We start from the raw sequence: 15121 nt of genomic DNA, 5'->3' as shown, positions 1-15121 counted from the left end.
AAACTGTTGCAAACCAAGGTACCACTGTCGTATAAAAAGCTATAAATGTGTAACAGGGAAGGAAAAAGGATTTCTTATCAAATATAGAAAAATCAAGATTAAGGAGCCTTTTTACTAACATTTTATTAGATCATTCGATTAAGAAATGTTTCAAAGAATAATCATGTAAACATGATTCAGCCGTAGCAATGTAACAAAAAAAGACCCCAACCCTACACACTTTCACCCAACAGTCCCAAGAATATACCTAGAGGGGGAAAATACTCCTGTAATAGAAGGAATGGGGACCAATGGGATGGAAGCAGTGACAATGAAAACCACTTCTAAAATCACTTTCCTGTGAGTATCTAAGATGCACTGCTCCCATCTCTAGACATCTGAGAGCGTAGACTATATACAAAACCAAATTTCAGGAGGCAAATCTGAGGTTTTCCTTGCCTTTGCTGTAGGGGCCTCCTGACGCCAATATGTGGATGTTTGCAGGGGAGCCTGCCGGTGTGGGAAGATAGCAAGTGCACAGCAAGAGTCCAAGACGTAACTTCATACGCAGCATTCGAAACTCCCATTGTTCTAGGCGCATTTTGTGACATGGAATTTCATTAGCGCGAGCCGTTTCTGAGCTCTGGGAGCAATACTGCACCTAAGATTTCAGATTAAAACTGCAGAGTGGAAGGAAAGGAGGACCTTTTTCTGCCTCCCCACTTCCAGCTGCTTTTCAAAGACAGGAAAAGAGACCCTCTTAAGAATATTAGGGAGGTGGGCAGGGGAAAGACTAGAGCATGTGGGAAATGAACATAATATTTTAGCTGCAGTTCATTCATTTTCAGCTTTGTATTTTTGTCATTAAAAAGTGCATCTAGACATTCTGTTGTCGCACCCACAACTAAGCTTTAAGCTGCCATTTACCGGTAGCTCCTAACTTTCATATCTCAGTTTCTAACACTGTTCATATGAGATGCAGGTGAATGCATGAATATATAGGCTAGCGTTTGTTTCTGTTGTTTTGCTTTTTACGCACCCTTGGGGAGCTGGGCGTTATTATTACAGCTATTAATACAGGAAAGTTTCAACAGTAGTTTAGTAAATTCCGCCCCCCTCTCTCGAACCCAAGTTCTGCCATTCAGGCCCCATTATTTGCAAGATCATAGCTGCCTGAGATGACCTGGCAGCATCCTTTTTGCAACCGGGCTGATGTCTCTTAGCCTTGCCAGTACAACTGGTGGTATCATGCTTCCGAAATCTTTCAGCGGTGGGTGGTAAACAAAACAGAGGACTTGTGTTGGGCTGCTTCCTATCAGCGCTGGGTGTGAATAGACAACAGGGAACAACTTTCCTCAACAACAAGTAGAGCACGAGACTCTTAATCTGAGGGTTGTGGGTTTGAGCCCCATGTTGGGTGAGAGATTCCTGCATCACACTGGGATGGACTAGGTAGCCCGTGTGGTCCTTTCCAACTCTACAAATTTGTGGTTCTATGATTCCTTTCATTCTGTAGGCTAGTTTTCTAAAATGGATGCGCCAATTAGCCCACACCCTCTCACTTTTTTTTTTAGCTTGATGTTTTTCCTGATGGATATTACCATATTTTCCCATGTACAGTGGTACCTCGGGTTACATACGCTTCAGGTTACAGACTCCGCTAATCCAGAAATAGTACCTCAGGTTAAGAACTTTGCTTCAGGATGAGAACAGAAATTGCACAGCAGCGGCGCAGCGGCAGCAGGAGGCCCCATTAGCTAAAGTGGTGCTTCAGGTTACGAACAGTTTCAGGTTAAGAACGAATCTCCAGAACGAATTAAGTTCTTAACCCGAGGTACCACTGTATAAGACACCCCCATTTACGACATGACTCCTATTTTTTTTGAACCCCAAATAAATCAATATTTTAAACATCAAACAGAACAACTTTGAGCCCCTGTGCATTCACCATCTGTGTATGACTCCCAATTTTAGACTACCACACGGAAAAATACGGTACATGAGACTTGTTCGATTTTTTTTCTTTTCTTCTTCTTCAAATAATCTTTATTAGTTTTTCAATTAGATACACCACATACACATATTGTATTACATTTTACATTTATACTTGCTCTTCAGAGCTGACTTCCCTCCTTCCTTCTTCTGGTTTTTTATATCACATATAATTTTATCACATTATTTTCTTCCATTTTATATATTGTTATTCATTTTCCATATTTGTCCATAGTGCGAATTTTGTTTTTTCATTAGTGATCTGGTTCAAATTCCAACCTTAGTCGATTTGAATTTTTCTATGAAATTGCCCATGCTACACATTGCTGATGTGGAAGTTACTCAGAAATCCTTTCCATTTTTGATTTCTAAGCATGACATGTAAAAATAATTTCTTGCTGAAATGCAGAATGCTTAACGAAAAGCACTGTGCGCGCTCGCATGCATGCACATTTTTGTATGCGTGTGCGAGAGAGACATTTCTCTTTAAGTTGTAGTGTCAAACAGCAGAGGGCACTGCGGGATTAATAAAACCCATTCTGAGCTTCTGTTTCTCTCCCCCACCCCTTGCTTTATGTGAAGCCATGTTGAATGAGCAAATGTCTCTAGACTGGTCTGCGAGTTTTAAATGTCTCCTTTACAGGAAATCCACTGTGTAGCACTGCAGGGTTGTCCAAACAACTGCACAATGTCCACTTCTGTGCATATGTTTAACTTTGCTCACATCACTGAACAATGTCTGTTTTCTTTGCATAATAGATCACTTTAGTCACGTGCACCCAGTATTATGAAAGGAGCAAATGATATTTGCCATAAAGGGTGTCTCTGTGTGTGATTAATCATCCTGTGGATTTGTCATGGCTTAAAACGAGCAGCTTTTGGACAAACTGGATCTTGAATGTATAAGTGGGACTTTGTATAAACTTAATTGTCTTAACAAGATGTTACTGTATAGGTTTTAGTGCTGGGTCGAGATTAGTTTCTACTTGCTTACTGTTAAATGCACCACTTTTTCAAATTTTAAAAAGCCCACTATTTACATTTTACAGTTTTTTCAAAACTTGGAATGTGTGCTTGCTTGTATTTGAGAGCATTTTTATTATTTTTTATCAGCCGCTGGCCTTTTTTTATTGCAGACTAGCCATTACGTTCGCTTTTCTGGGCAATAGGCCCTTGTTCTAAGGCACAATAAGAGTTTTTGCCCTGTAAATTGATTGAGCAGAACTGGCTGATCTTAAGCCTTTCTGTAGTTAAACCTGATTGATGTCTTGCCCAAGTATCTCTACTGTTTCAGCTGGGACATAATGCAGAGGTGATACTTTTTGCTCATTAATATGTGCCCAGCTGTTATGTGATCTGTTCACCATAAAAAAAAAAGTATGTGTGGTTTGGAGGGCCCGTGGAGAGGACATTTAAACAGAGCAAACAAAAATGTCAGGGTTATTCAGGATGTCCTAGGAGCCCACAGAAGATGGAGGAGTTCCCCTTCCCTGCTCTGAGGGATCTCAAATGCACACATGGAGCTTCCTTGGTCATTTTGTTTTGGAAGCGCTGTACACAGAACAGGGCTGTTCCAGTCCTCACAGTGAATGGAACCAGCTATATTCATGTGTAAGCTGGGAAGGGAAGTCTTGGAAGATCTGTCCTTTATAATTAGTCTGTGGGCCTAAGTAGACGAGACATAAAATGCCTAGTCAGGAGACCTCTGCATTTTCTCTTACAAATGAACAAGATGCAGGTGGGGAAACCCACAGGCAGGGCTCAAGCACAGGAGCACTGCCCCCCCCCCCTGGAATTGTAGAGTTGGAAGGCTCCCATAGGACCATCTCTAGTCCAATGCAGGGATATGCAGCTGTCCCATACGGGGATTGAAACTGCAACCTTATCGGCACCCTGGTCTAATCAACTGAGCTATATAGGTGGGGCTAAAGAGATGGAATCCATGGTATATGCCCCTGAATACCAATTGACAGTGGGGGAAGGCTGTTGCTTTTGTGCCCCGGCAATAGGTTTCCCAGAGGCCTTAAACTGGAGTGGACATAGTTGCAAACAGAATGCTGGACCAGACAGACCTTTTGGTGTTTTGTTCTGAAGGGTGCAGTTCATCTGCTCTAATATTAGTTGTGGTTCAGGCTAACCAGGATTTTCCTTAATCTGAAACCATGTCTGAAGGACAATGTCCCTTATGAAAACCTAGTTAATAATAATAATAATAATAATAATAATAATAATAATAATAATAATTTATTTATACCCCACCCTCCCCAGCCAAGACCAGGCTCAGGGCAGCTAACACCAGGTATAAAACAATTGATTGAAATACAACTTAAGAACAAGATTAAAATACAATATTAAAATGCAGCCTCATTTCAGTAGGAACTCAAATCAAACACTTTTTGGGGGGGAGGGGGGAATGAAAATGTCAAGTCTTCACCAAGGCCAACTATCCAGACTGGTCCTACGTGGACCAGAAAAAAGCCAGGGAAGTCCCCAAAGAAGGAGAAAGGAAAAAGGAAAGAGGGAGAGGGGATCAAGTTGATTCCAAGCCAAAGGCCAGGTGGAATAACTCTGTTAAGCATGATGGTGGCTAAACATCAAGGAAGGGAGAACTTGTTCCCAGCGGGCAAGGGTTGCAGTAAGAGAACCCACGTTCACAAGGCAGGCTCCCAGTTTGCAAACTCACCAAGTACAGGCAGAACTGCAAAAGGTCACATAGTGGAGCACTGAAAGATATATGCAGAATATATATACAGGTACAGCTGTACCTTGGTTTTTGAACAGCTTAGTTCTCGAATATTTTGACTCCCGAACACCACAAGCCCTGAAATGACTGTTCCGGTTTGCCAACTATTTTTGGAAGTGGAACGTCCAACAGGGCTTCTGTGGCTTCCAATTGGCTGTAAGAACTTCCTGCAGCCAATCGGAAGCCGTGCTTTGGTTTCCGAATGTTTTGGAAGTTGGACGGACTTCCGGAACGGATTCTGTTTGACTTCCAAGGTACGGCTGTATATTGTGATGGGGGAAATATGGAAAACAGGTTCTTTCAAAACCCGGCTGAACAATCAGCCCAACCGCTCTCTGAAATCTCTTTGATAAGGAAGGGAGCTCTGAATCCCTGAGTCATAAAGCTATCTTGGTGCGTTAAATGCCGAAGAAAATAAATCGGGCATGACACACAGATTTAGAGGATGGGGGCGAGGAATGTATGTTCCCAGTGGAAGCACAAGGATCTGTCTCATACATTTCACAGAAACACGGCTCCACCTTCTGGGGAGGCTGCCTTGGGCTGTTAGCAGATTTCCGAGAAAACATCAAACCTGGCATAAACATTGGCACATTTCTTCTTCTTTCTTCAAAATGTAAAAATAAATGCTTTTTGGGGGGGGGGCAGAGGTTACTGAGAAATGTAGGAAACTGGAAGTGTGAATCACCCCCATTTCCTGTTCGTGTATTTCTTAAGTACTCAAGAGCAACTTTAGGCCCTTTTCCACATTAGGTAAAGGGACCCCTGGCCATTAGGTCCAGTCGTGGCCGACTCTGGGGTTGCGGCACTCATCTCGCTTTATTGGCCAAGGGAGCCGGCGTACAGCTTCCGGGTCATGTGGCCAGCATGACTAAGCCACTTCTGGCGAACCAGAGCAGTGCACGGAAACGCCGTTTATCTTCCTGCCAGAGCGGTACCTATTTATCTACTTGCACTTTGACATGCTTTTGAACTGCTAGGTGGGCAGGAGCAGGGACCGAGCAATGGGAGCTCAGCCCGTTGCATGGATTTGAACCACTGACCTTCTGATCGGCAAGCCCTAGGCTCTGTGGTTTAACCCATAGCGTCACCCGCATCACCCTTTTGCACATTACACGGCAGTTAATCCAGGGTTTGCTATCAAGCGCGCACTTGAAAGAGAACTACAGCTTTTCCTCGTGGTACAAGTTTTGTTTGAAACATGGGCCATTAAGCTCTGATGCATTTGTCTTGGTTGGTGTAGAGAACAGGAATCCCTGCATGAAAGGGTTCCCCAAACTTGGGTCTCCGGTTGATTTTGAACTACAGTTCCCATCATCCCTGACCACTGGTCCTGTTCGCTTGGAATGATGGGAGTTGTAGTTCAAAAACAGCCAGAGACCCAAGTTTGGGAAATGCTGATTTATGGGATCAGCTTGCTTGCCTTTTCTAATGTTATGCCTTGAGAGTAACTAGGGTGGTTACTAAAGTACATTGGAGACTAAAATATATTTGGAACTAAAATACATTTTGAGATTGTAATCTGATTTCATTTTTATGATGAGGTAAGTTATTTTTTAACTGAAGTCAGAAGCATGTAATCCCTCATTACATTATAATATGAGAGTAAATGTCCTTCAAAATTATTTAGCATGAATGTTGTGTTCTGTGTACTCACCCTTATGCATGACAAGGTTGATGATAATGGAATACTTTTGATGGTATTGAAAGTATATAAATATTTTTACTGAATGAAGTGTAGTTGTGTTTTTAAGGTTAATTTTTTATCCTGATTTATTTTAACCTAGTTGCAACGTATTGCAAACTTTGATTTGAGAAGCAGATGTGATTCTGTTGCCTCCCAACCCTTTACTTTCATGTAAACTGGTTATGCTTTCCTAAAGTGATGGTGGTCTTGCATGTTTTAATACATTGTATGCAAAATGTCACTAACTGAAAGGGTTTGACATACCTGCTGTTAGAGAGGGAATATGCGGTACGTCCAGCAAGGTTTTCAGGTGCTGGTTTTAAGCCGTGCTGAGCTAAAAAAACATTGAAAGTGGTAAATTGGTTTTTAAGAAGACTCAGTAAGGCGCTGGACCAACTGCTAAATTCACCCGCAGGTTTGGTCAAGCCCCGTATCATTCCCAGCCATTTCAGCAATGAACAGAGCTGCTACAAATACAGGAAAATTGTTCTTCTATCTGTAAACATAATACTTTGTTTTACTGCACTGTGCAGATATTGCTTCTTACAAGGATGCGTGTGCAGCTGCTTCCATGAGAAGGAAGCCCCCCCCCATCCCCACCACTGCCCCTCTTCTGGCCATGGGAGTGGCATAGCTGTCAATGTTTCCCTTTTTTAAAGGGAAATTCCCTTATTCCGAATAGGATTCCTTGGAAGAAAAGGGAAAAGTTGACAGCTATGGGGAGTGGAGCAGGCTAGGGATGGACATGGGCCTAGCCAAGGGGTTGGGGTTGGGGGGTAGCTGCCCCCCAAATCAAGAAAAATCAATAAAAATCAATACAAATTGGAGGTTCGCCCCCTAACAAAAGCCTGACGCCCCCTAACAAAAATCCTGGTTACACCCATGCTCTCACCAGTTTTTTCCCCCTCCTTCCCCTGTACAGCCACTACAGTATAGTGTAAATTTAACTTTTATGCACACTGGGAAACCAACAAAATTTGTGTGACTCGCTTTATTCCGGTGATGTGGAACCAAACCCCTCAAAATCTCCGACATATGTCTGTATTATAACGCCATTTGTTTATAATGTGCTCCATTGAATTCTTCTCGGCCATTATTTCATTACTGAAATCTGATTATTTAGGAGGCCATATAACAAATTCTTACATGTAAATTAATTTTCAGTTAAATCAGTTGGACAGATGAGAATCATCATCTCATCATTTTATTATTTATACCCTACCCATCTGGATACTCACACAGAAATAATTTTACTAGATCGACTGCCCGGTATTTAATGTAAGCCATTTATGACATACCAGTAACCTGAAAGGGGCAACAAGCCAGCCAACTTTCTTTGGTTGTAAATAAGCTATTGATTATTTGCACTCCCAAGTAATCAAAAGTGAATTTAGAAATAAGGCAAACTGTTTTGTGTCACCGAATAGAAAGGTGGTTAAGAAAGAAACAAAACTCTGCTTGGATATATTTTGTATGGACAAATTGGAACAGTTTTACAGTTCTGCTTTTCCTGGATGAAATGCAACACAGTAACGCTGAAACAAAAACAAAAAAAGAGGAAAATAATGTTGTATGTCCATTTTTCATTCACGCCTCTGGTCAATCACACTTTCCAGGTTTTCACACCGCACTAAAAACCTGCAAAAGCTTTCTGACCAGAGACAATGCAAGTCTGCCTCGATTGCCCCACTTCAAACTCACGGAAATACTGTCTGTCCTCAATCTCAGCAGCAAAGGTTGATTTTGGCATCTCTTTTTGTATATTTGGGTTCTCTCTGTTTGGCCGCTGGTTGCTGTGTAAACTGCTCCCAATGAGTCTTCCTCTTTAGCGCTTACTTTCAATGTAGCGTTAGAAAACAGACTGTGTTTTCATTGTTTTGATTTGAAATAAGAATAGCAGAGCATGTCAAACCCTTACTTTTTCAACATTCTAATTTTGCATATATAACTCTTTATGATTTTGTTGCATTCACTAGGTTTGCTGGGATGGGTAATCTTCTTAAAGTCCTTACCAGGGAAATTGAAAACTACCCACATTTTTTCCTGGATTTTGAAAGTAAGTTCAAGATTGGAACATCCTTTCCCCCTGACTTAGGAACTGGCTGAGAAGGAATGTTTAAGCCTGATTTGCTTTGACAGATAAACATGTTCAAGCAGTGCAAATGATCTGACTCGATGCTTTCAAGATTTGTTCTCTGAGCCACTTTCCTGTTCCTTTTTTTCTCTGTTTTTCAGGAACCAAATGGGAAATCTTTTAAAAGTTCTCACTTGCACAGACTTTGATCAAGGGCCAAATTTTTTCCTTGACTTTGAAAGTGAGCAAAACTCCTTGCCTGGCTTGCATTCTTTTCTCCTTCTAATATATAAAATCCTAATCAATTGCATGTATTGATCTACCATGCAATTAGTGCAGTGTATGGCACTTATACTTTTCCTGCTTCATTCTGAAAATCAGATGCTCGGTTCAACCAAAACACCAACAATATTTTTTTTTGCAAATGTTAGCATCGCTCGGCTAAAAGAACTGCCATGCCTTCTGTCAAACAGCCTCTGTCAAACAACCTTCATTTTAGAAGGTATTCTTATTTTTATTCACAAAGAACAGGGCCCGTTGAGAGAGGTTTTAGTGAATCTTAGCATGGCACTGTTCAGACCTAAATTTCTTCCCTGAGTTATACTTATGGAGAGTGCAGGAGTGAGCCTCAAGGTTGCATGCTTTGTACAAGTTGGTCATTATAAGTGGCTTGTGCTGTATTCAAAGAAACTTGCAAGCAATTTCTGCCCCCCCCCCTTGTCCTTTACACTTTATTAAAATGTGTAGGAGCATAGCACTGTGAAACTCTTAAAAGCCCACTGAGCAGAAAAGTGTCTCAGCATTGCATATGGGAATAAACACCTCTTTCTCCCTATATAGTGGTACCTTGATTCTCAAACTTAATCAATTTCAGAAATCTGTTCCAAAACCAAGGTGCGCTTTCCCACAGAAAGTAAGGCAAAATGGATTAATCCATTCCAGACTTTTAAAAACAACCCCTAAAACAGCAATTGAACATGAATATTGCTATCTAACGAGACCATTGATCCATTAAATGAAAGCAATAAACAATGTACTTACTGCAGCCACACAATCAGTCAGTCAGTCAGTCAGTCAATCAATCAATCAATCAATCAGTAGCTGAACTGGGTTCCACACAGTCACACCAAAAAAAAAATGAAATGCAAAATAAATAGCAAAAAGAGACAGACCTCAGGGTAACGCTCAATACGAAAGTGTGGCACTCAAATCGGAAGCACAACACTCAAAACAGAGCACTTTCGGCTTCCAAAAAAATGTTCACAAACCGGAACACTTCCGGGTTTGCAGTGTTTGGATTCCAAATCGTTTGAGTACCAAGGCATTTGAGAACCAAGGTACCATTGTAGTTTCCAAAGGGCACAAGCAAATTTAAAGTTTTCTGATACGTACCCATTGACCCTTCAACACTTTCTGAAGGACTTAAAACATTTTGAATATATCTGTACTCTAAAGGAAAGCACTAATTCATAGTGAATACGACACTTTTCTTGCCTTTGTTCCGTGTGGAATTGCCTTTGTTCACTGTCGAATTAATGTGATTACCTCCATTAATTGCAGAAACAAAATATGGCAATTGAAGTAAACGCTCATTTGCATTCCCCTTAGCTTTGGATCTATCATCTGGTGAAATGTAATCTACTTCACACATTAATTTTCTAACCACATCTTACAGCTAATATAATCCTTCTGCTTACAGGCTAAATGCATGTCGTCTGGGCGTTTCTTTGAAAAGTGATCAGAAAATGCATTAAAACTCCCTTCATCCACTAAAGATACATTTCTGCTCTGCTTGCTGCATAATAGCACTTTAAACACGGACAAGACAGGTGTATGTTGTTGTTCGGCACAGCTTGCTGTGTTTCATAACTAATACGCCATGGGGAAAACTTTCCGAAAGCCACTGTGTCAATTTCAACCCAGTCCCCCTACTTCCTTTTATAAGTCTTTCTTAATATCTGTATTTTCTCAAAGCTACCTGATAATTATGCATAAGAATACCTACAGTAGATTCCAGGTATTTAGCTCAACATTCAGGGCCTTTCTGTGTCAGCCAGGTTTGTTGCTGAATGTCTTAACTTCATTGCAAAAAAAAAAAAAAAAAAGTGGGGTAGCTGTCAAGAAATTGAAGAGGTAGAATTGTAGAATTGTAAAATTGGAAGGGACCCTGAGGATCATCTGGTCCAACCCCTTGCAATGCAGGAAAATGCAGCTGACCCATATAGGGATCGAACCTGCAACCGGAACCGCAGGCAAGACAAGTGGCCTAGTAAGCAAAAACTGCATTTCCCTGAAGTTCATGGACAACATGCGTCAAGAGGGAGTCATTATGGAAATAGGCATTTCCTGATGTTGCGCAATCTATGTCACATTCTAGAATGATTTTGTATTTAAAAGGTGCGTGAGAGACTCTGGTTGCATCTCTCAAGAGCACAACCCTTTTTCTGCACGTTGTTGAAGAGCAGCATTTCCCAAACCGACAAACTGGTCCTGCCCCGCAACATAATTTTGTGACTAGCGGGTCCCAGTAACTTACAACGCTTTCAAGTGGGCCCTGGAGGTAGAAGGCTTGAGAAATTCTGGTGAAGAGCATTTCACAAGGAACCGTACCTGTTGAGACCGTACCTGTTGGCAGAAGGACTGTGAAATTTTGCATATTAGCATTTATGTTGAGGGGCACCATTCAAGCTCATAAGAAAATGGCAGGGTCCACAAAGGTGGCTGGGAGGTGAGGCAAAAGCATAACCTCAGAATGAATTAATAGAATACTTCTGGTTGAAGGACTCCCCCCCCCCAAAAAATCCCCCCAACTATTGCTCCAAAGAGTCATCAGGGAGAGATGGGGAGGAACTGGAGAGTTGCGTATTGAGCAATAAATTTTGCGTCCCTGGAAACAAGTTGTAGAATGACTTCCAAGTGTGCAAGGCCTCATATGGGGGAGTCCTCTCAAAGCAGGATCCCATTACAGAATGCGCATGAGAATAATAGAATTGTAGAGCTGCAAGGGAACAACACAAGGTCCATCTTGCCCAACCCCACCCCCTCAGTACAGGAATCTCAACACATCCAATTTGAAACCATTCCACATTCTGCTTAGCTTTGCAAATGTGCCCACAGTTTTTATTGCTGCACCACTAGAGTGAAGGGGATTTTTTTGAAAGCACCCTTCACATCAGAAACTCCTCCCCCATGGGGAAAAAAATCACATAGGCAATATTGAATGTATAGCCTTAAGAGTTCAGACATTTGTCGTTCTGGGATTACTGTGCACTAAAGATTTGCATTAATTCGATAGTGTTAAAGGCCTGTCAAACTTGATCCGTTGGAAGAGGGTTGCTGAATTTCCCACCAATCAAAGGAAACGGAGCATCATAGTTCCTCGCACAAGGCGTTTTTCTCTCTAATGGCCGGCCCACTTGTTGTCAGGAGCAGTGGCCAGGTTTTTCTCCCGCAGCAGCAATTCCCAAGTGCCGCACTCAAACTTTCCCTGCAGGGATGAGCGGCAGCTATATGATTTTATACGTGGGGGAGAGAAGGGATCCACTTTTGGACAGTGTTCAGGGGGAAGCTAAGCACACTCCCCAGTCCATGGTGATCCCAGCCATTGAAGTTCAAGCGGTGCCCTTCTGCATAAGTCAGCTGTGGCTTCTGTTTCTTGGCCACCTTCTCCGCCCAAACAGATGACTCACCGAGAAGCTTGACCATTTCTGTCATCGTGACAAATATCAAGGAGGATTTTACACACGTCACATTTGAATGTGCGGCAAGCAGAGGCTGTGCGTCTGAGCACTGGCTGCATATGTAATAGATAGATTTAAGAAACCACATCATTCTGCCAGACAAATCCTGATATCCAGGGTTGCTAAAATGAGGAGAGTTCAAAACCTTCGCTCAGTTTGGGTCCTGGAGGCGTCAGTTTCCCTGCTCTCCCCCCACCTCTCGCAGGAAGGCTTTTCTTTGCACCTGCAGTGAATTTCACCACAATGCATCTTATTAAAACTAAGGATCTCTCTAGGCTTTCTTTCTTTTTTTTTTAAGGCCTTGTACCTGCCTAAATTAATAACCAGTGAGCTGAATTTTGAACACTTCAGGCCATTTACAGCAGGCATTTTTCTCATAAAATGTGTCCTGCTAGATTTTACGGCTGCACTAGAAGCTTTTTATTTGATGTGTATGAAGCAAGAGGAAAATCGTATGCAAGAGAAGCCCTTCAAGCCTACAATGTTAACAGGCCCTCTAATTCCTGATTTAGAGACCCCAGAGTGTAACAGAATGATGGATGTTGTCAGGGAGGGCATGCTCAAAAATGCCTGATGTGGTCACTGCTTTCAGAGGACAACAATGCCGATCTACTAATCTCCTGTTTAAAAGGGAAGGGGGTACCCAGACTGAGCATAGTGTGCACACACCCTCAAAACACCTGATGCACACACGCATGCACACACAGAGGAAAGGTGGCTGTCTTTTGTACAGCTGGTGGAACCAGCCAACATACTGAAACCCCCCAAACTTTGGTTTCCTTTCATAATAGGTGATAATATCCCACCCTTCCTCTCCTCATACAACTTGCAGTTTCTAAGGATAGTCCCACTTTTGTCCAGTTCTGTCTAGCTTCAACAGAATGTTGCCCACAGATCTCCTCAGTTATTTGTTCTACTGACTTTTAATAATATGGTAGGCCTTCCTGTAGAGACTTCAAAAGTCAATGCAGCATTACACAGCAGCACGCTCAGGACTTTGACCTCTTCCTAAACCTCTCTGGACCATGCATCTCTTGCTCAAAATAAATACATCTTGGAACAATTTAATAAACATAATCATAATAAAATTTATATTATTATTTATACCCCGCCCATCTGGCTGGGGTTTCCCAGCCACTCTGGGTGGCTTACAGCACATTAAAAAATGTAAAACATTAGACATTAAAAATTTCCAGATGCAAGGTTGCCTTCAGATGTCTTCTAAAAGTCAGATAGTTGTTTATTTCCTTGACCTCTGATGGGAGGACGTTCCACAGGGCGGGTGCCATTACTGAGAAGGCCCCTCTGCCTCACTTCTTGCAGTGAGGAAATTGCCAGAAGGCCCTTGGAGCTGGACCTCAGTGTCCAGGCAGAATGATGGAGGTGGAGATGCTCCTTCAGGTATACTGGGCCAAGGCTCTTTAGGGCTTTGAGGGTAAGCACCAACACTTTGACTTGTGCTCTGAAATGTACTGGGAGCCAATGTAGGTCTCTCAGGACTGGTGTTATATGGTCTTGGCAGCCACTCCCAGCCACCAGTCTAGCTGCTGCATTCTGGATTAGTTGTAGTTTCCGAGTCACCTTCAAAGGTAGCCCCACATAGAGCGCATTGCAGTAGTCCAATGGCTGGTAGGATAACCAGGACAGCATCATGGATTCGCATTGCCAGATACCTCCTGAGACATCTATTCCAGTAGGCCCCATGCTCCGCTGCCAACCCCTGGAACTTCCTGGCCCTTCAGGTCTTATCATAGAATTGTAGCGTTGAACCCTGTGGATCATCTAGTCCAACCCCCTGCAGTCCAACATGCAGCTGTCCCTTATGGGAATCGAACCTGCAACCCTAGCGTTATCAGCACCACACTCTAACCAGCTGAGCTATCCAGCAGGACTTCCTGCTTTAATTTTTCTACCAGTTCACCTTCCCCCTTGAAGTGAGCGATCAGTAAGAGGAGTCAGGAGGAGCAACCTTTTTGTCTTCTTCTGGGAAGGGATGGATTAGGCCAGGCATAGGCAAACCCGGCCCTCCAGATGTTTTGGGACTACAACTCCCATCATCCCTAGCTAACAGGACCAGTGGTCAGGGATGATGGGAATTGTAGTCCCAAAAACATCTGGGGGGCCGAGTTTGCCTATGCCTGGATTAGGCCCAGAGTGAAAGGCAAACAAATAGGAAATAGTAGGGTGGAGGAGGAGCTGGGCCCATGCAGGGAGAAGGAGCCCCTCTTATCCAAACCCAAGTGAACGATGCTTTGACAAACTTTTGAAGTGTGTCAGCATCAGTTACTGTGAGTGTCATTTCAAAGGCTTTGAAACACGCTGTCATTTCTTCCCTCACTGGCTTGGAGATAACTGGACTAGATTGACTTAAAGTGATTTCAATATTATTCACTGAGAGGCTATCACACGACCCCCTGAATCCATGAATATTTGTGGAATCGTTGGAACGGATCTGGGTCTAACATCTCCCCGAAGAAAGGCTTGGCAGCGATAAAACACGAAATGTGTGTTTGTTTTTGTCAAGTTGGACGCTTGTGAACAGGGTGTTGAAGAGGACCCAAGCAAAAGTGGCTGTAATGTTTAACTGAAATGAAGAGTCCATTGGCAGGTCAAAGACAGGGGCTGAGTGTCTAGCAATGATCCGTCTTCCACGATAACTCTTCCTGGTGATTCACATATAAGTCTAAGAGTAGGCCAAGGGGGAAGAAACACAGAATTATGGTGTGTTTTAAACTGGAAAAGAGGGGAAAGAGTCATGATCATTCATGGGTCTTAATATAGCAGGTGAGGATGAAAACAGCTTTTCATTCTGCCAAGCTATGCTTCTGCATAGAGGACTAACTCTTTTATGGATTGCTGTCCTCATTTTTTTCTTACTCAGAAATTCCAACTGGGAAGGATTGCAG

At 42.6% G+C, this 15121-nt stretch overlaps 1 protein-coding gene across 1 annotated transcript in view; it reads left to right on the top strand.

Moving 5' to 3' along the window:
* CYRIA (CYFIP related Rac1 interactor A) overlaps window positions 1-15121 on the top strand; it is a 66420-nt gene that overhangs the window by 37627 nt on the left and 13672 nt on the right. The window contains 3 exon segments of the mRNA XM_083730805.1: window positions 8378-8457; window positions 8637-8648; window positions 8651-8716. Coding sequence (XP_083586931.1) covers window positions 8388-8457; window positions 8637-8648; window positions 8651-8716 — 148 coding nt within the window. The 5' untranslated portion in view covers window positions 8378-8387.

Source organism: Podarcis gaigeae (assembly GCF_964106915.1).
Source record: "Podarcis gaigeae genome assembly, chromosome: 3".
NCBI lineage: Eukaryota > Metazoa > Chordata > Lepidosauria > Squamata > Lacertidae > Podarcis > Podarcis gaigeae.
The sequence above is the reverse complement of the archived record's forward strand: the minus strand, read 5'-3'. Positions and strand labels throughout refer to the sequence as shown.